The sequence below is a fragment of the Pogoniulus pusillus genome, chromosome 16 (genome assembly GCF_015220805.1).
Source record: "Pogoniulus pusillus isolate bPogPus1 chromosome 16, bPogPus1.pri, whole genome shotgun sequence".
Lineage (NCBI taxonomy): Eukaryota > Metazoa > Chordata > Aves > Piciformes > Lybiidae > Pogoniulus > Pogoniulus pusillus.
This window is the reverse complement of record NC_087279.1, coordinates 12,637,518-12,659,058: the sequence shown is the minus strand read 5'-3', so window position 1 is coordinate 12,659,058 and position 21,541 is coordinate 12,637,518. Positions and strand designations below refer to the sequence as shown.

The following is a 21,541-nucleotide window of genomic DNA, read 5'->3' as shown; positions in this document are numbered from 1 at the left end:
CTGTGGCTAGATCAACTTTGGCAATCTCTTGCTGTTTGCAAGACATGTGTTGGATTGTGTGACACCCCTGCTTATTTTTGTTTGGACACCTAAGTTTGTGCGTCCACAGATAATGTCACTTTTGTTTAGCTCATTCACAGAGGTTTTCAACAACAGAGCTACACTGGGTATTAGAAACTATCTTAAAGTAACAAACACAAGGAAGCAAGTTCTCTACTTGAAAGTATAATTATTTTGACTTAAAATATGTCTGACATTTCTGTATAGGCACAGCCAAGACTAACTGTGTGGGCTTCTTGATGAGAGAAAGAATCACAAATATTTGGAAGATCATCATTTGCTTAGTTTTCTTTCCCAGAATACTCTTTTTCTAGGGAGCTAGATCCACTGACCAGCAGGAAACAGGATCGCTGGTTGACTCAATTCTGTAATCTCTCTTGTATTGCCTGAAACAAAAACAAACCAAAGAAAAATTGTGATACAACCACCAAAGGGCAGAAGCAATCCTATCTTTGCAGGTAGTACCAGAAGTCAGAGCCCAGGTGCTGGCACCTCTCCATTCCCAGAAGCAGAAGGGATGGGGACAGACAGGGACAGTGAGCAGAAGCTGCACACTCAGAATGTTTCTTTCCACATCTCAGACACTTTGTAAAAGCAGTTAAAATATAAAAATGCTTTCATGTGGTAATTCCAGCTGAGGAAAACCTCTTTCCTTAGTCACGTAAATGAGGCAGAACATCTTGATTTGACATTTTTAATGCAAACCACAGATAGCCCTAGAGCATTACTTCCCCCCCAAAATAGACCCTCAGGTCCTATAGTGTCACTTCAAAAGTAACAAATTTGGGCTGTAAGGGAAAAATTCAAACACAACTTCCTATTATTTACACCAAAGAGGTACATTCTTACAGACAAACTCTCCAATTCATTTTGATTTTTTTTCTCTCTGGTATTAGATGATTTAAAAAATCTCAATGCATGCACATCACTCACTCTTATCCTCTGTCCATTACCTGGTAACTTTGTGCTCAGATCCAGACACATGTAGGAGTCTTTCTTCATCTCTCTGACTGACATTGGAATTATTCTCAAATTGTGCTTGTGAGTAAAACTGACCTGAACAAGAGACACAAAAAATGATTTAACAATACAGATCATCTGAAATTGTGATTCATTTAACCACAGCTGGAACACTAGGAAAGCAGCCCTCCGCTTCAGCCAGCAAAAAAACTGATCATGTTTGGAAGCTCTCTTAGTAAGTTAAGCAAATCCCTGTGATCTGCTGTTATCCCTAACATCCCTTCCTCTGATGGGTTTTCACTTTTTTTTTCCAGTGGCTTTAGACTATGCAGCCTCTCTGTTTGCAAAGGTTTTGAAACAGCTCCAAGTCCAGTCCCAGCAGGGTTTTTGGAGCTGAGATGTTCCAGAGCAGCTGGCTTTCATTTTGTGAGCCAAATTGTTTACAATTTTATCTCCATTATTTATAGGACATTATTTAACACCAGAAGAATTTGCTGTATAAATTGTGTCAATTCACAGTGTTGCTGAAGTTAAGGCCAACTATTATTTTAGTCTAACATTGAACATTTTCTAAACCCCTAACAGTCTGTTTTTCTGTACCAATGGTGATCAGAAAAGTATTGTTACATTTCCAGGGGAAAGCCTCCCCCTGTCACAGACTGGATTACTGTACAGAGAAATGTGTTGCTAGATATCTGAAAAGAACAAATTAAAGTTTCTCTAGCACCCTCTGAATGCCAGCGCTCCTGCTGCCTTGCCTGCCCTTTGCCGATTGTGAGAGCTTGTCAGGACTCAGGGAAGTAAAATCTGATTAAGGGCTTATGAAACTCCCTCCCACTGTATTCTCATTCCAGGAGTTCAGTTACAAGATCAGCCTTCCTGGCTGTGCACATCCCTAAGGACACATACCCACAACTCCAGTGACTTTGTCAGAGAAGCGAACAGGGTTCAGGAAATCCAACCCAAGGAAAGCATCTGGGATCTTCACAAGGGAAATTCTGACTGTGACTGTATCAGACAAAGATGCAGTAATGCTCCTTTCCTTCTCAACTGAGACTCTCAGCCTAGGAAGTGAGTGATGAGGTTACTCCCGAGAAGAATATGAAGAAAGAGCATGTATTTAATTAGCTGACATTAATTAATTAAAAACAATCTCAATTTTGCCTCTTGTCTCTTTGCAGTTGCATTTCTGAGGATCTGTTGGTGGTTATTTTTAAGCTAGAAGATATTAAGTAGAGAATCATTAATCTCTGGGCTGCACTACAGATCTTTCCCACATCAGGTTACATGGAAAACACAGAATGTTAGGGGCTGGAAGGGACATTGAAAGATCCTCTAATCCAACCTCCCTGCCAGAGAAGGCAATACCAACAGCAAAAAGCTTTTTGCCAATAATGGCAAGAAATGTTTGAAGCAGGGGGTGAGAAGAATAATTCTCCCCCATTTTAACAAGAAAAAAAGGTAAACTAGGTAAAATACTTCTATTTTATGAAGTCAAATACTTTTTTCTTGGATATTTCACAAGTTTTTGTCAGTGCCTGCCTTTCTTCTAACCCATTAATTTTACTTTGGCCCTGGTGGGCTTGCAGAACACAAATAACCACTGTCATTTATCATCCTTGCAGACCAGCTTAGATGAAAACGCACCCACAGGCACGGGTGGACAGAGCACTGTGGTTGCCAGGGCTTGGGTGCTAGTTTGAAGCTGGAAGCTTGGCAAATGACAAATTACAAGAGGGACAGAAATCCAGCATGTCCTTGGCTCTATTTGGATTGCAAAAAATAACTGAGAGCAGTTGGTTTAGGACTTTTGTTATTGTCTAGAACTGCCTGTAAGGGAGAGAGTGCTTTGTGTCCTGTCTCCCTCAGACCAACAGCAGATCCTCCCAGAGGTTTATTCCGGCAGTGGCGGAACTATGTTCAGCACTTTCTTGTGGAAGGATCATGCTCTGTTTATTCCAACAAATGCAGTCTACATTTAAAGTACCCTTTCTCCAACAGCAGGCATTTAGTTACAGACAGCTATTCAAACGCTTTATGCCTTCCCATAAAAAATGCCAGCTGCCCAGATGTGTGTTATTGCTTAAAACTGAGGAGAAAGAAAACTTTGGCCTGCGTGGAGCCAAGAGACAGTAAATGTCAAAGCCGTCACTTCGCAACACTCACTCTATGGCCGGAGGAACACAAAGCGCCTTGGTGGCAGCCAGCGCAGTGGTGGCACAGGGACTACTATCACCACAGTGGATCATTTAATTTGTAGGAAAAATGTGCTGCCTCTGACAATGAAGCAGAAAAGCAAGCTTCTGGTGTGGTTGATTTTCTTCTGCTATGCAGGCATGGAGAATTAAAATCAAACCTCTTTTGTCCTCCATATTCAAAATGGGGGGTTGTGAAAATGCCCTGCCTTTGCTCATGCTGAGCTGGATAAGGCCATTTGGAAGCACTTAATTGAAGCAAATGTCAAAGTGGAGGCCCGGATGAAGAAAAACCTGACATATTTTCAAGCCTGGGAAAGGACAGAGTGACATTTCTTACCCTTGGACAGTGGAGGTGGCTGACTGTGTCCATGGCAGTTCAATGCTTCTGTTACTGTGGCCTAGGACAACCCCATTTATGGAGACACGGATTTGTGCAGGGGGATTCACATAGTTAATTTCCAACTGCTCAAAGTGATTCGTTCTGTCTCCAAGCTTCCCCATCACAGTGAGTCCTTAAATAACATTGGCACAAATTTGTCAAGTGAGATGTTTGTAAGATGTAACTAATCTTAATAAAACTGTTCAGCTTTGTTGCTAAAGCAACTTAAGGGTTTCCCATCTAGTTTTGGAAGGCACAGTGCCCCAAGATTCACATGTGGTGGGGTCACCAGAATCTGTTTACCCCTACATCGCCACCTCCTCTCACAGAGATGGCTCTTGCTTCATCAGTGCAACTAACGACTGGCACCTGGAGCCATGCATCCTCTGACTACAGGACCACAGAAAAGTGCAGTGCATTGTGAGCAGGCACCTTTCTGTTAGCATGCAGGGACCATGGAGTTTAAGGTCTCTACATCCTACATCTACACCCTAGGGGCCTCCTAAAATGCCATGGCTGTGACACTGGGAGGAGAAGGAAGTGACCCACAACCGGACCTATGAGAAAAGTTAATCCTGCCTAACAGAAAGGGAAACTTAACCACATCCTTTCCAGTCACTGCCAGGCAGCAGCTATGATATGGCCCTTCATGAAACAGGGTTATTCCCAAAGACACCAGCTGCTCTCATAGACTGAAGTGGCTCTACTTGCCCTCAGTATCAGGGATAATCTGACTCACTCACCGTGCTCTGGATCTGACAGTAGGTGGATGGAGGACTGTGCTTGTCCATCAATACTTAGACAGATTATATCATTTTGTTTGGGTAATTGCAGGAGAAGCTGTGGGTAATCATCATCTGAAAAGCCAGAAGAACAGTGTTAGCATGCAGAGAAAAACCTGGTCTGTGCCCTTTGGATACAGAATCACTAAAATCAACAAAGGAATAATTATTGAAAAGCACACCCAGGCACAGTATCCTGTGTTTATCAAGGACAAGCAGCCTTGATAAGAAAAGATGAGGCTGAAGACCTGCTGATGGTTATGTCCTCAAGCCAGAGAGGCTTTCTCATGGGATATGGGGATGTTTTTCATTTAAGTCCAAAGAACCAGCCAAGGTTTGCAACCTGAGGTAAAGGATTTTCACAGAGTTGGAGTCAGAAAAAATATTCTTGTATGAACAGGTAAACATTACAGTTACGATAATTATTAAGATTAGGGTAGCATATATATTACTTACCAAGAGGCTGTGCTCTCATTTTGCTTCTTAGCCTGTCAACTGAAATACTTGAAATTAGCATGGAGTGTTTAATGAAAGACTTTCTCTAAGTTGACTAATTAACCAGGAAGAATAGTGAGACAGAAGCCTTTTTAGCAGGGCTCTTCACTGACTTCCACAGAGGTATTTGCTTCAAACGAGATGTGCCAGTGGCGAAAAAAGCCCAACGTTCAGTGCCTATTTCTTTTAGGATCAACCGTGACACTGGGACATGCTCCGCTTGAGCTGCAGGAGGGTTTAGGGCTGCATTTTTAATGGCCACAGTGCAACACTAAGGCCATCACTTAGCCCACCCAGCTCCTCTCACACAGGCTGTGAATAGCTGCCTGCTGACAGCAGCTTCTTGTTTCTGCCACACTGGGGCTCTGAGTGTTGTTAACCTGAAAAAAAAAAGTTTTCCAGTGTTTTCTTCCTTTGGGATCACGCCTTGCACCTCTCTCTCCACCTTTCAAAGCAGAGAATTCCTCCTGCTCATTGCCCACTGAGTTTTTGGACACGGCCATGAACACATAGAGGCAGACCTTCTCTGCTTGGTGCTATGGAGCTCTCAGCAATGCCAAGCCCTGTCTCTGCAGTGCCCTGGGATTTTCTCCTTGCAGTGCAGGCGTTGTCATTATGCAGATGGCTGTGCCACAGATTGGTTCACACAGCAAACCCCAGGGACTGGAAAACGATGGATTTTTACACCTGCTTCCTTCAGCTTCGTAATATGTGTTTTCCCAGACCTTTCACATTTGTTTTCAGAAGGTATAACATATACATATTTTTAATTTCTGAAAAAGGATCAAGATTGTTTTCAAAAGTTTCTAGTTCATTATAAAATATCTGTAGATTGAAATACATAAAATGAAAACAAAATTGTATAGCAAATGGGCATCCATAATTACAATGTATTTATTAAAGTAACGTCTCTATGGACCTAGATATGAAAATTATTCTGGATAAAACCAAAGGAGAAACACTTACCAAGAGCTGATTTTACCCTCTGCCTGTAAGCATCTGGAGAAAGAAAAGAGAGTATCTGTATTTTTATTCATTACTGTATTACATGCCTTATGGGAGTGTGTCAAACATCAACTCTAATTCTCTAGCTGCATCTGTCTTCCTTTCCCAAAATTAATTATCTGCAGTAATGAAGTCTGCAGAACATGAGCTCTGATCCCTGGGAAATATTTCTAGCCAAGGGATGGGAATGGACAAAAACTACTACGAACTTTGTGAGAAAGAGGTTTAAAAAAAAGATTTGATTGTCTGCTAGATGCCTGGGGCCTCACCTGGCCCACATGGGGATGGCAGCTATTGCTTACTTTTTGCTTCACATATTTCTCTAAATCTCTTCCCTCTATAGAACAAACACTGTGAGCTCTTTTTTCCTTTATTTTATTTTGTTGGGGTTGTTTGGGTTTTATTTTCATTTGGTTGACTTCTGGTGTTTGTTTGGGCAGGGGGGAGTGAGGTGGTTTTGTTCAGGTTGTGGGTTTTTTGTTTGGTTTGGGGTTTTTTTGTTTGGTTGTTTTTTTTTAATGTTTTATTAGAAATTATTATGGAAATGTGCTATTGTAAAAGAAGAAAAAACTTACCTCTTACAGGAGCACTGCTGGACTTCTCGTTATCTAACACAAGGAAGAGGGACAGATCAGCGTCATACAGTCAACACTGTTATTTTACCCATGTACAAACCCAAAAACTGGACCAAGTGGGTGCTGGGCTTCAGGTGATGAGCTTCTTTAATTTTTGTTAAAGGGCAGGTAAATAGAGAACCATGGCACATGCAAGACTCAACAATGGAATGCTTTCCTCCCTGCATTCACTCATTTCTCCACTTCAGAGCTACAAAGTGCAGAATCCCTTTGCTGTAGCAGGAGTGCTGAGTAACAACTCTTACATTACTGCTGGGTAATATTTAAACAAATTATTTTCCATTTCAACAGCAGCACTCATTTCACCACTTCACCTTTTAAAGCAATCCTATGTGCTCGATTTTGAAAGGGAGCTAATCTCTGAACTCTTGCCCTTGATGTGGCTTCTTACCATGTCACATCACTGTGAAATATACCTACAGCAAAAGGCTAATCAATGCTCTATTTACCAGCTTCGGTGGGTTTGTTGGCCAGCTCCATTTGCTGCTGGTCATCAGGTTTGGTGACCACCATGGAAGTGAGTGGCGTAACGAAGCTGTGCTGCAGAGACAGCTCTAAGGCTTTTGCCTCCAGGATTTTCTGTTTCTCTTCTTGTGCTGAAATACTAAAGTTTGTGTTAGTGATGAAAAAAAACACATAGAAACTACAAGCAGGTCATCTTCTTTTTTCATATTACATGTGTCTTAACAGGTGTTTTTTATTGTTCAAGTCTTATTTGGACAACTCAGCTGTTCACATGCTTGCAATTATGGAGATGCTTAACTGTTTGCAACACTGGAGCCTACATATGGCTCAAACACATAAGAGAGACAAGATGTATGACCTGTCTCATGGACATGCATACCACTCTCTTTACTGGCTATTGCCATTCATTTAACTACAGACAGTATTTCTGGATATGTATGAACATCTCAACACAACCATGCAACTCAGATCTATTTCCTTGTATGGTCTTGAAAAATATTTTATGTTATGTTTTAGGTTTATTATATATACAAATACATTTTGTTATTTCTTCATTATATATTCATAATTATATATATTATTTATAAATTTACTATATAATTATGGATATTTGTATATTATATATACTAATATATTATATACTTATAATTATATATAACTATAAAAGTATATTCTTTATAAATAAATATTTATTGTTCTATATTATGTATGTTATGTTTTAATGTGCATATATATATATAAAATGATACAATACTGTCCTAAACAGAAAGACATCTCATATTCCTTCTACACTGGTATTGCATTCTTCCAGTATTCTACCTTTTTAATCCTATCTGCAGAAGCATTTCTGCTTCTCATAGTTTTCTATCATATAAATTGTGAATAAGGAACTTGTGCTAGAAACTGAGAATATAAAACATTAAACAAGCTTACGATTTCTCCAGCAGCTGCTGAATGGTTAAGTAAGCCCACAGTCTCTCTGTGAAATTCTCAAAGATGTAACTTTGATTTCGGAACACTTGCTCCTTCTCTTTGACATTTGCTTCTTCTCGAAGAGTCAAGTCACTAGTGTGCTGAAGCGAGAGAAAACTGACCATCAAAAGGACAGCTCTGAACTCCTTATACAGTCCCATTATTAGCTTTTAAAGAAATCTTTCGGTACCAAAATGCCCTTTTTGCCGTTCAGTTTTGTCCTTTCCCATTGGAAAATTTAACTCCAACCTACCTGTGTGTATTTTTGCATATATATATTTCTGGACACAAAACAATGTTGAAAAACAGAGGTAATGAACTTGTTCTATTTTGTAATTTTTTTAATTAATAATGCGTATTTCCTTTTTCATTCTAAAAATGCAAAGCAGTCTCCTAAAAATGTATGAAAGGCAAAATGTTGTGGTTTTGAAAGGACTAAAATTGCTGTTTGCTTATTTGTGGTCATTTTCCAAAGTTTTTTCTTTTGCAGCAAATTCAGGAGGGGATAATTGTTTGAATTCTCAAATACTTCTCCTAAAATGAGAAAATAACTGAATGGCCAAATGTAGAGAACATATCTCACCCACAACAGACTTCCTGAAGTCTCCTATTGCACCATAAAGGACAGAAGGAACATGTGTGCTTCACAGTTAGTAAACTAAACACTTACTGACTGAGCTTTAATTTCTACTGGCAAAAGATCAAGCTCATTGCTAATTTTCCCAGATACTACAATTTCAGATCCTTCAAAAAACAGCTTGAAATTGTTCTTTGTTAATCCCTCCACAGCATTCTCTGGATAGTGCATTTCAATTTTCATTAATACTGGAGTAGCCACCTCTTGATAAAAGTCCTGAAGAGAAGCAGAGAGAGAGAGAGAGTGCACAAATGACTGCAAAATTATGCAAATGAATATCTTAAAAGTCTTAAAACTCATTAAAACCAAGACGGACTGCTGGGACCAAGCAAAGCTTCTTTTTGCAGCAGTGTAAGAATACTGCAAACCTATAAAATCCTTGTTCCCAAGGTTCAGCACACCTTCTCCAGCCAGGCTGGCAATACCATGTAAATGTATTTCTCATGGTAATTCACACACCCATGCAGCACCTCCATTATCACCATCCCAACCAGTTTAGTGTTTTGCTTTAGCCACTCTTCACATCTGATTTTTTACACTTGACTTAATCCTGAGGGTTAATCTTTCTCTTTCTGGGGCTGGTATTAAGCAAACCTAGTCTCTCCAGACCCAACCAAAACAAGTAAAGGTGGCTTCCAAAAGAGAGAATGTCTCAAAAGTTATGATAATCTCTCTCCAGATGGACAAACAGATCCAGACTGGTGGTACTGCAGAACCACTTTGCCTGCAGGTGCCCCAAACTACGTCCTGATTTTTAGGGAAACCATGACAAACATCTTCCAATGATGGTACTTGAAGCAGTCAGAAGTCAGATCCAAGAACTGAAGTTTTTCCACCATCACCTGTCCTGAGCAACCTTTTTTGCAGAGGCACAGAAAAATGTATTTCCAGCTTGGGTCAGATGCAGCTGATTTGAGTCAGACTTCAACCATGAGTCATGTTTAGGATACCACAACCCTCAGATACCCCAAAACTGCCTTCTTCCCTCCCCAGAATTAGCAGATAAAACTCAAACCTAACTCTTCAGTTCCAAAAATATGTGTTTTAGACAAAAGCTGTGGCTCATAGATGGATTTTCTGGCATTATCCCTTGGTCCTGACCTGGAGCTGCAAGTCAGCATCAGCGTTTTCGTATATACGACGTGCTAACCCCCCATTGCTCAGGGCCATTTTCTCCAGGAACTTGTAACTGACATCAAACCCAAAGCCAAGGCAGAAAAGAGCATATTTCCCATTGACTGCTTGCTGAATGTTTTCTTGAATTACTCCCATGTTAGTCTCACCTGCAATTGAAACAAAAACATACTCTTGTTTGTTGGGGTATTTTTATTTTGTAAGACAAAAAAGACAGCAGTGGTTTTAGTGGAAAACTCTGCCTGAAATCTTTCAACAACAATTTAGAATAGAATGTTAAAATACATGGCACAGAATTCCAAACTGGAGATCTGAGCTCTGCTTTGCATATGGAGTACCACAATCTGATTCTTCCCTTTAATGACTTTTACTAACTTCAACTTGTGTCACCATGCCTCAACGCAAAATATTTTACATGACTACAGGGAGGTGAGCAGGTTTTTAGGACAAAAGGTACAGGGATTACAAATTAACAGTGCAAGGGATGGAAACGCTTGATCAAGCGCTGGGAAGACAAGTACCATGCATTAAATATATGTGTGGGAAATCAGAGAAAAATGGATTGGTTAATGGTGTCATTCAGTCAAACTGCAAATTAACGCAGCCATGCTTCTCTCGCGGCCCCTCTGCCTGACAAAGGGAAAGGAATTTCACACCATCATCTTATCTCATTTCAAGCGCTGCTGACGACCCTGTATGGATTGTTTCTCTATCAGCATTTCCATGCAGGAACTGCCACTGCCTGTAGCAATATCGTGGGAGCAGCTCAGATTTTACCTTTTCAGCCTGCTTTGCCCAGAAAGGCAGCCTGTGAATTGATGCTACTTGTATTTGCCTGTCACTCAGCCCCAGCCAGCTTGTGGGCGTGCGGTATGCTCGGAGATGTGGTGGTGCACAGCAGGCAGCATCAGGATCTGAATTTTATTAAAAACCTCAAACTAATAAACTGACCCCAAAGCAGTACAGATCACGCTGTTCAAAAGGCAGACTGATCTTATTAGAAGTTTTACAGATGGATTAACATCTCAGAGAGATGCTGGCGTCAGACAAAATTTAGACCAAGTCCTGCTCGGCATAGGCAAATTTTGTGTCGTTGCATTGGGAATTACTGTTTATTTAATCCAATATTTCTAGCTCAGCCTTCTGGTTTGTTCTGTCACGGCTGGCCACTAGTTAGGAGCTAGACACAGAAAAGAAGACAAAACAAGAGGCACCTCGAAAACATCTCAGGTCTGGGACAAGAAGGGTGAAGAAATACACACAGCATCTCTCAAATGGTACTACACATAATATATGCAAGATATCCATGTTTTGGTTCTGAATATTTTACTTTTGCATTTCAGCTGTGCTTGGAGTATCTCCAACAACTCCCTTGAGTTTTTAAGCTGGGAAGCCAGTGGTATTTAGCAAAACAGTTGTCAGCTAAAGGACATGCAGCCATGGGCAGGCAGGCTCTGCTTGCACTCACAGCCCTTGCCAGAGCCCTCTCACAATCATCCTCTCTGTGAGGCAAACCCAGCGAGACCCTAACCAGCTTACACCAAAGCTCTGTGTCTATCAGTGTCTGGGATGTGAATGTGAAAGATTAAGAAGATCCAGAAGAGAGAGGACTGAGGTGTGTATTTACTCACCAGAAGTGGACTGGCCATCTGTCAGCAAAATAATCATGGAGACACTCTTCTCCGGCAGCCTTTCGGCTTTGTCCAGCATGCTGACGGCAGTCAGCAGGGCACGATTGATGTCTGTGCCTGTAACGAGAAAGCAGGCATCACTCACCTGGAAAAGATAATCATGGGCAGAAATCGGTGCACTTCATCTGCAGAGGCTCAGCAGAGTTGTTTAAAGTTTTCTGCAGGAAGTAATCCTTCAGAGAGACGAGGATTTAGAGGTTTAGCCTACTGGGCTTAATTACACTGTATTATATTGCAGTGGCAGTACTGGAGTATTCTTTCGGGAGCATTTCCCACACATATGTCATGGGAAATACAAACATGTCTAGAGTGATTAAAATGTGCTTAAAGAAACACACTGTCATCTGCTAACCTACATTGAGAAATGTCCCCTAGCCTTATTTAAGAAGTTGAAGAACAGAGCCGGGCACAGGCAGGGTTTGTTGGCATTAGTGCCTGGGTTAAGAAAATCTGTGTGAATACAGCATAACATTAAAGGCAGCAGAGCCTTTTAGGTATCCTTACAACTAAGTGGTAAAACAGCATCACTGAGTGATACAGCCACAGGAATGTTACATGTTTATTTGACTCCTTTGCTTCTGGACTGTGACTTAGAACTTTAGATGCATTTTATTTTGCAAAAAACCCTTTGATAGTAACAAAATGAGCAAGCTGCTGTCAAACATCGAGTGATTTACTATTTTCTGTAGGAAAAAAATGCACTATTGGGACATCTTCCAGCCATCTTTGTTACAAAAATATTAAACGAAGGTCTACGGCTTGTATGGTTGAAAGAGATGATGTAACCATCTCTCTATATCCATATCATACAGTCCCTCATCTGTCCACTCCCATAACCAGCTTTTCTATCCCACTTACCAGTCATAAGTATTGAAAACTGACTTTGTAAGCACTGATGGTAGTTCTGTGGCAATATATGACTTATAAAAACATATAAGCAATACATCACATTGTGGTTACAAGCATCTAGATGGTGCCTTGTACCTCCACTAGCAGAAATAGTTTGCACAAATCCTGCAGCACTTGCCACGTTCTCTGAAGTGGCTTGCAGCAAAGAGCTCTTCCACTCCACTACTTTGTTGTTAAAGGTGATAAAGCTGAAACGATCTTTCAGATGGAGGTCTCGCAAAATCTTCAGCAGGGCATTCCTTGTCTGTTTCAAGAAGAAAACAATCATGATGAATATTTCTACTTCTCTGCTAGAATGGGGACTGGAGCTGCAGTGTAATAAAGGGGATCTCTCTACAGCACAATTCAAGATGCAGCCCAATGCCCTTATTTCATCCTAATGGTATTTTCCAGGACAAGACCATCAGAAATGGCCAATTCACTTAATTCACAGACATAAAAATACATTGCGAGGGCTGCTGCAGGCTTGTTTGCTCTCTAGCAAAAGCTACCTACACAGTCATCAGTAAAGGTAAACCAAACAAATTAGTTCTTAAAACTTCATTAAAGAAAAAAAAAAAATCTGCAAAGACAGAGAAAGAAAAAGTTTTCTCTGCCTTGATGCTTGGTACTCCTGGGAGCAGTATCAGAAAATTGTTGCTCTTGAATAGCTTAAATCCATGCAGCCAATTTCACTCATTTCTGTATTGCTGAAAATTTTCCTGTGCACAAAAGCAGCCTGTGCATCCAAAGTGGAATTCAAAGTCACCTCCTCAAAAGGCTGGTGCATGCATGCCTGATGCAAGCTAAGTTGAGTACTTGGAGCTGACTTACCTGTTCAATTTTCCTGCCTGCCATGGACCCGCTTCGATCTATAACAAAGACGACATTTTTGGGTAACGCTGGCATTTCATGGGGTGCAAAATAATGCACGAAATACCCATTGACAATCTGAAAGAGAGCGTGAAATCAGCTACAAAATCACATCTAAATAAAGAAAGAATGCTGCATAAGGTTCTGGCACAGCAAGAAGGGAGGTGCATGCTGAGTGTTCTGTTTTGCTAGATAAGCCCAAACAGAAGAACTATTAAAAAGTATTTCCTAGCTGGAAGCAAGACCATCTGTAGAGAGCAAATTACACAAGAACAACTTAAATAAATAAAATATAGACATACACACACATTGTGTGTCTCAGTGCCATATGTATGCTTTTACCTCTTTATTATCACCTATCAGGGCATCTCTGCTCATTGACTGACAGCCATCTTCTGGCACATGCATGTATATACTTCATTATTGCAGGTAAATGGAAAACAATGTACTTTATTGCTTAGGACATACATTGGTCCATCGATATTTTCAAGTTTCTGTGCTCTTTAGTATTGCCTCAGTTTTTACCAAATACGAAAGAAAATCAAGCAGTCATTTTCATAGTCATTAATCACATTCCTCTAAATTTCATTTACCACAAGCCAACTTAGATCACCCAAAACAATTAAAACTAAGAACGTAAAGAAACATCTAAAAAGTGATAATACATATTTGGTATTGAAACAAACTTTGAAAGATTACTTTATTTTCTTTCAGGGATGATCCATTCTTGCAGTGTGTCTGGTGTTTGACTGAGTATCACCATCCATTCTTGTTGACCCTGGGTTCATGAAAACAGCTTTTCCTGTCCCTCTCTTGGTGTTTCAAAGTAAATGTTGCTGTTTTCCTGATTGCACTTCACTTTCAGACCTATCTGTGACTTGAAAGCAAGTTTATTTCTATTTGTTTTTTACCTGTATATCACCTGCAGTGGCACCTCTCTTAACATCGTAACGCACAACCAAATCACCATTCAGGAGGTTTTCCTTTAGTTCAGGATCTATCTTCTGTTGATCTACAGTTGGCTTAAATAAAATATGAGCCTGCAAACCAATCAGAAGACAAGATTTAAAACAATATAACTTCAAGGTGCCAATTGCAGCAACATCTGGAAGCTGCTGCTTTACCTTGGTTTCACTCTGTACTTTGGTGAGTGCTTTGGTTAGCTCATTTGTAGTGAAGGTGCTGTCTGTCTCCAAGAAGCGTATGCCCTGGGGCTCGAAGATGTGCACATCAATCTGACAGCAGAGAGGAAGTCAACATCAGCATCTCAGAGGAAACACAGCTGTACCCTAAACCAAATTTGCTGTTCCCTGCCCAGGCCTCACCACGACAGCTCACCTGGAAGTGTGTAACAAGTTGCTTTGGTCGGACCTTGATCAGCAGCTCGAACTTGCCCAGCTGCCGCTTCAGCAGCTCCTCATACATCAGCTCGAAGGTGACTTTGCTGGCAGCAGCAACACTGATGGATATTTGAAACTGCTCCAGTTTTCTGCCTGTGATTCTGGGGTAGGAGAGCAGAGATTTACCTCCTGTGGGGAAGGCACACTTGTGGTGGCCAAAGTTTATAAAGTGCACTAAATAATGGCCAAGGGGCCACAAGAAATAAATAAAAATCGATAGGAGTAAATCTTAGTCACAACAGAGAAAGTCTTTTCATTGCAGGCAGTACTGTATACAGCACAGCCCTTACATTGGCCTGCCATGGGCTCTGCTTATGCAAGCTGATAAGTGGAGCAGAAACCTCTGCATGTCCCAGACAGGGAAGTGCAGATTAAATATACCTCAGAAGCCTGATGTCTGCTTGAGTGTCATGGTCCTCCGCGTTAGTGGGGAAGCACACTTAAAGACCAGCTTAGCATGGTGCTCTCATATGACAGCAAGACCCAGGGCAACCCAGGGCAACAGTCACAACTCCCACTACAGCCCTTTGCAGAACCAGGTGTAAACTGTACAGAGATGTGAATATACAGACACATATACCCATCACATCTCTCCCAAGGCTGCTTTTCACACTCAGCCCTGCTGAGAGGTGGCTAGCTCCAGGTTCAACCTGGCCCCAGTCAAAGGAGAACCAAAGGAAGAGCAGCTCAGGACAGCAATGTACCTGACAAGGCCAGCTCCTTGCCCCCGTGAGACTGTAGTATCATATTCCTTTTGAGCAGAAGCTTTCTCCTTTATTATTCCTGGGTATACTTTGCCATCCATGGACCTGTTTGGTTACCATAAAAAATAGTTAATATTGGAAGGAAAGCACTGAGTAAAGAAACAAGAGGAATGCTGCACTACAGCGCCCTTGGTACAAGAGGCGAGGACGCTCTTTGGTTTCCACATGATTCTTGGCACACAGAAGGGTGCCAAGAGCCATCACCACAACAGTGTTCCTCCTCAAAAGTCTCAAGGAGGCTGGAGCAGGAGAAACAACCACTGAGCACATTTGAGCATGACCACCCTGTGCAGCAGGCAGCCTAACCCTAGCCCCGGGTACCTTCATTCTGTTTGGCTGCCTACTACTTTACCCCACAGAACACTTAGTGCAGGAACCTCCAGAGCTCATCTCTCTGTGCTTTTTTGCTCAGCACCACCTGCGAAGAAAGACAAACAACCCGCCCCAGCCCCCAGAGCTGCCTCTTCCATAGTGCAGGTAAGGACTGGTCCTACATGGAGAAGTTGGTGATGAAGGCTGTCTTGGGTAACTCCACTTCAAAGGTCACTTCTCTGGATTCATTAGCTCTGTTGACAATTTTGCTGGTGACTATGGTGTGAGCAAATCGTGATGTGACCTTGGAGTCCACATGGAGCTTGTAGATTTCAATACCATTCTGGAAAAAGGAGTAAACAGGTTGAAACAGAGCCACGGGGGCTTTGCACCTAATTACACTACCAGATAGTGCAACTGGAAAAGTTTAATGAAGGAAGGAATGAATGAACTCTCAGCAGGTCCAGCCAGAAATGGGGAAGAGAATTGTTCATGGCCAGACTGGCCATCTGCTTATTCACTTCTCTGCAGCTCTAAGCACAGCCCCACGGAGATCTGCCACTACATCAGCATGCTGTTATTCCACAGAAGGCTTCTGCTGAACCCTTTTCTGTGGTGTTCCCTCTTCGGTGGTGTCTGACACTGCTGTGTCACCCCAATACCTCACCTAAGATTACCCTGACAAAAAAAAAAATCAGATGCCTCTTTAGTGCTCAACCCATGGAAGGACACCTGCTAGCTTTTGTGCAACTATTTGCTCTCCCAGCTGTTGACATTGCTGCACGTTTTTCAGCTTGGTGCCTGGTGTCACATGTGATGTTTAGCAGATCTGAAACCCTCTGTGGGCCTTCAACCCCTTACTGTTGCACAAACAGGGATGCCCTTTGAGCACTTATATTTCTCCTGGTCTGGTGCTTTCAAGGCTTCTGGTGCTTTCAGGAGGAGGGCACCATTCTGAAGCTGCCTGGGAACAACCCAGGGAACAAGTGGACTGGGAAATGCCTGGAGCAGCTGCCTCTAAACATCCACCTTTGGCATTTTAAAGCCCTACCTATTTCAGCAGTGACACTAAGAAAGGCAGACCTGGACACCACCATTCTCACAAAAGCCCACTAGTTATTTAAAATAAAAAAGCTCAGCATTAAAACAGATCACCACACTTCTGTTTTCACTTTTCCATTTCTCTGAATGGTTAACTGCTCATTAGTCATTTTGACAGTTCATCTCCTATCAACTGATGGGATCCACTGGCCTCTTCTTACTCAGAGCACTGGATCAAACTCATTCAAAATGCAAAGTTTAATCAAGCTAAACACAGACATGAAATACAAAGCTGTGACTAGAACTCTGTGACTGGCCATCAGTGGAGGAAGTTCCTCAGCCAACCTCCTGTGAGTAGTGGATGGTTGGGTTTTTTTTCCATTATACACTGTCAGAGCATACTCCATCTTGCAATGCCTACAACAATCTAGGACAAGAGAAACTCCAAAAATATGCATTGAGGGAACAATTTTCCAGTTCTGGCAGTTTAGTTGCCTCTTTCTGCCCATGCCTCTCTGCTGTCCACTCTCATCTGAAGCCCAAAAGCATCTCTTCCCACAGACTTTCTAAGTGCCTCAAAGTTCTGCTCATGTTTGCTACTCTGCCATGCTCAAACCTTCCTGTGGCACGTTTGGAGGGAAGATTTTGCCATGACTGTGGAGCTGCAAGGCCCAAGCCTCATTAGAGCAGTACAGGCATGTGGTGGCCATTGCTGCCCATGGAACAGGCTTCTGGCACAGGGGAAGCTTCCCCTGTGCAAAATCCCACTCCATGCCACATGTCGACAGGATGCTGTGACCAGCACAAATAAGCAAGGCTTCCTTCATCACTCTAATGCTGATATTTTTAAAATACAGCCAGTCCCAGGCACCCTGAGTTGTTACAACACAGTTTACTCCTCCAGACATTATAAATAGCTGTCCACTCCCTTCTTTTCTATCCCATATACCTTCTGAAATGCATGTCAGAAACCTCCTGGCACTGCAACGGTCCTTGCTATAACAGCACCCAGTGACCAAGATGAACCCTCAAACTTGGTATCTTACATCCTTGGGAAAGAGGGATCCTCACCCTGATCTAGCTGAGAATTCCCCTGCTTGCTGCAGAAGGGGTTGGACTAGATGACCTTTGGAGATCTCTCCCAACCCAGATCATTCTATGATTCTAAGAGCATGATCAGACACGTCTGCAAATACTTTTCCATCACATTTATGCTGTAAAATCCCAAATAGACAATGAAAAAGGCTTTAAAAGAACCCAGAGCTCTGAAATCATGACACAATACACTTGAGGCTACACAGAGGTGGTTACCAGCAAAGTTATCTATGCTATTTGGCCAATTACCACAATACCACTGGATCATCAGATGAGCAAATAAGATATTGTTAATACAATAGAAAATAGAGCAAATACCTTTTGAGCGATAGTTTCTGCTAATACTATGAGTGAGGAAAAGACCATCAAAGTGAACAATGTTCTCTCCTCCATTTTGGAAACAGCAGATTTTCAAATGAAAACCTGGTTTATCTTAATTGGTTAATGAGTAACTTGCACTTGGGGATATTATGCAGGCTTTGAAGAGACACAGAAATGTAATATTTACATGTCAAACACAGGTAAAACTTGGACTCAGCTAAAGTTTACTCGTCCAATGGATCATTGCTGTTAAACATTAGAATTGTAATGTTTCATACAGCAAAAATGTTTAGTTTTTGTTTTTGAACTTCAATCTCACTGTGGCACACCAAATCCCACAGGCAGATGCAGCTTGTTGCACAGACCAGTTCATTTTTAGATGCCTGTATCTCTACCACAGCCAACAGTAATAACTGGAAAGGGCACATCCTTAATGTTATCTCAAGCACAGCAGAGTTTTGGAGATCACCAAGACATGCAGCCTCCACCTGACATTTTATAGCTGGTGACTTCTTCAAACCTTGTGCCTCCCTGCCTAACTGGCCTATCAGAGGTATGGAGCAGCCTCCTGAAACATTCCTTTTTGTCTCCTCTGACAAACCATAATCCTCATTTGTCAAATAGCAAAGTTGATTGTGGCTCCCCCTTAGCTAAACAGTAGAAACCAAGGAATCAGACTTTGTCTGGACTCCTGAGGAAGAGAGGTTCCAAGTCAGTGCTCTGTGTGTGTGTGTATGAAGAAGAAAAAAACAGCACAATAGCAGCATGGAAGCACATCTGGCTTTGCCAGGCCCTAAAAACACAGCTGAAATGTATCCAGCTGGGTACTCTGCAAAGCTGCCCTCAACCCACACATTCGATGGGGCTTTTTCCTCAAAAGTTTAGAGCCAGGAGACCTCTGCATCTGAATTTACCTGCAAACTAAGTGGGATGCCTCTTTTCACCTCCTTCTTTACCATAAAATCTTAACCCAACAGGGACTTCAAGCAGTATTTGTGAAGTTTTTCCTGGTCAAGGACTGGCCTGTAGCCCTGGAAAAAGAAATCCTCTTACAACTTCAGTTTTCTACACAAATAATTACGGACAGTATTATACTAACATAAGTCCTAAAATACAGGCTCACTCCTGTGGTGTTTATGTAGCCTCCTGATGTAAGGCAGCTGGCATGATTATTTAAAAGATATTCCTGACCAACTGAGCAGATGTAAAGTCTGCCTCCTCTATAAAGCATTTTAGAGACATTGCAGGGAAACAATAGTTCTTAGACATTGGGGTAAACAGACTCTGGTAAGAATCCATTTCAAAACTTCCTTTCTTGAGCTCTGGAACTCAAGATGAGAAACAGGTATCAAGGAACAAATGGTCATAAGCCATTGCTGCACTGTATGTCCGAGATGCCTCTCCAGGGCTCTCTTGGGTCACTGGAAAGCTGTCAGCTTGCTTCATTTCTTCACTCACTCCCAGTGCAAGTAAAGAAAACATTTCAATTCTTGAAAGTAACAACAGTCAACAGGACAGAAAGAACATCCCCCAGGGCTGTAGTTCAGAGGACCTGTTAGACGTATGCAGCCACTGGTTCCTGTATGCATTTATATGAACATACATATGTATATGGGCAACCAGCCAGTGCTGAGAGATGAGAGCTGCTAAGTTCTCCTCTTCCCCCTCAGCACTAATCAGATGGAGGCTGAATCCTGCCCTATCACAATGATTTCTCTGCCTGTGTGTCCTGTGCTGGCAGCTCCAGGATAGCAAACAGCTCTTTCTCAACTAAACCTTCAGTCTGCCTATGCAAAGACTTTTTCATGTTGCTTTTTGACAGCATTTCCCTCGTTGTAACTCCATTGTAGGCGATGCTATTGTCTCAGATCAACAGAAAGATGCTGTGGAAATACACGCACCTGTGTTGCTTCACTGCTATTTTACAGACAGTGTCCAAGAGGAGAGCATGCTTCCCACAGCCTCAGATTTGTGAGGAGATGCTAATACAGAGCTCTATAATTTATTACTTTGATAGACATTTACAAGTCCACCATAAAGAGTCTGCTGAGTACAACCTGGGCTTACAAGGCTTGTGCTTTTAGTAACTTGTGTTAAAAAGAAACTTGACTTCTAGCCATACTGTTTGTACAACCTGCAAAATCTGTGCTGTTTATAGCAGGACATGTAAATACGTCTGTTTGAACAGAAAAAAAGGGAAAACTGCTACTCATATTGATTAACCTCTACAACGCGTATTACACTTTAATCCCTTCAAATACAGAAGGTTATACACTTAGCTGCCTAACATCCCCCAGAGGAAAAGCTTTAGCTTCAATTAAGTAGATCTATCATCAGCTTTTTTAACAACCAAATGTAAAATCACACGGATGTTAAAGAGCTGTTTTAACTGCACAGATTTCAGCAGTGTGGTCAGCTCTGCCCTGCTTCTGAGCACCCAGGAAAACTGTGAAATATCTCACACATCACTTTGTGCCTTGCTGAAGCAGCTACAGGAGAATCCTCATGCTCAGCCTTGTCCGCAGACTCGAGCACCCTGTCCTGTCTCTGCACAACTCACCACTGACAGCCACCCCCACTGCTGTCCAGTGCCTGCTGCTGCTGGTGAGCACCAATCCTGCACCACTCAGGGCTCCTCACCTTGAGGAACGAACATTGCAAGTCTGCGGAACACAGATGTTTCTATGCTTTGCTAAATCGGCACCCACACACCCAAAGCTGGATCTGAAACAGAGCATCACTACCTCTCCTGCTACCCAGTCTGGCAAATTCACAATATTCAGTCGCTTCTATTACACAAAAGAAAGCAATAACAACATCTTTTGCCTCACTTGTCCCTCTCTGGTCTTCTAATTATCAAGCAACCTTCTGCCAAATTCTCATCACAGATTAATTAAGGAGAGTTTATCAAACCTGCTTCAAGGACATCTCCAGTGTTACCAGAGATGGAAACTCCTTTCCTCTCTGTGTTTTGTTTTTAATCTTCAAAGCTCTGGACAGGGTCTTTCTCAGTTACCTTTGAGGTACCTGGGCCTCATGGAAAAATAGTGTCCAGCAGCCAGGGAAGGTAGGGTCTTGGCTGCAAATAAATAATCTTTGAAAGCGACAAAAATGGGGCAGGCTACCTACCAGTTATATCTTTAAGGATCATCCCCTCACCTCTCCTTAAACACAAAGGCTTTGCAGCTGCCTTATGCACACCCCACTGTAGCCTCTCTGCGAGCTTCAGGAGACTGAGACACAAAAGGCAAAGAGGATATTCTCCATGGGCCCAGAGACCTTCTCTATCACTTTTACCTCTTAATCAGTTCTCGTCTGTGCAAAATTGAATTAATTCTTTAAATAAAGGTGGCACCTACCTCACCATCCCCAGAGACACTGGCAGAAACTGGCAGTAGAAGCGAAGCATGGCAGCTGCCAACAAAGCAGAGGAT

The 21,541-nt window shown here is 42.0% G+C and overlaps 1 protein-coding gene across 1 annotated transcript; it reads right to left on the bottom strand.

Moving 5' to 3' along the window:
- Nucleotides 1-204: 204 nt before the first annotated feature.
- LOC135182640 (inter-alpha-trypsin inhibitor heavy chain H4-like) lies at nucleotides 205-21,516 on the bottom strand. The gene is made up of 22 exons (XM_064157007.1): nucleotides 21,467-21,516; nucleotides 16,512-16,614; nucleotides 15,833-15,993; nucleotides 15,279-15,383; nucleotides 14,513-14,675; nucleotides 14,299-14,409; nucleotides 14,086-14,214; nucleotides 13,136-13,252; nucleotides 12,398-12,566; nucleotides 11,354-11,470; nucleotides 9,690-9,871; nucleotides 8,622-8,804; nucleotides 7,913-8,052; nucleotides 6,964-7,118; nucleotides 6,455-6,487; nucleotides 5,841-5,873; nucleotides 4,836-4,874; nucleotides 4,341-4,454; nucleotides 3,556-3,730; nucleotides 1,930-2,084; nucleotides 1,014-1,116; nucleotides 205-446 (listed from the first exon to the last, which is right to left on the bottom strand). Exons 1-22 carry the CDS (start codon nucleotides 21,514-21,516, stop codon nucleotides 371-373), a joined length of 2,613 nt encoding a protein of 870 aa, XP_064013077.1. The 3' UTR covers nucleotides 205-370.
- Nucleotides 21,517-21,541: the final 25 nt, after the last annotated feature.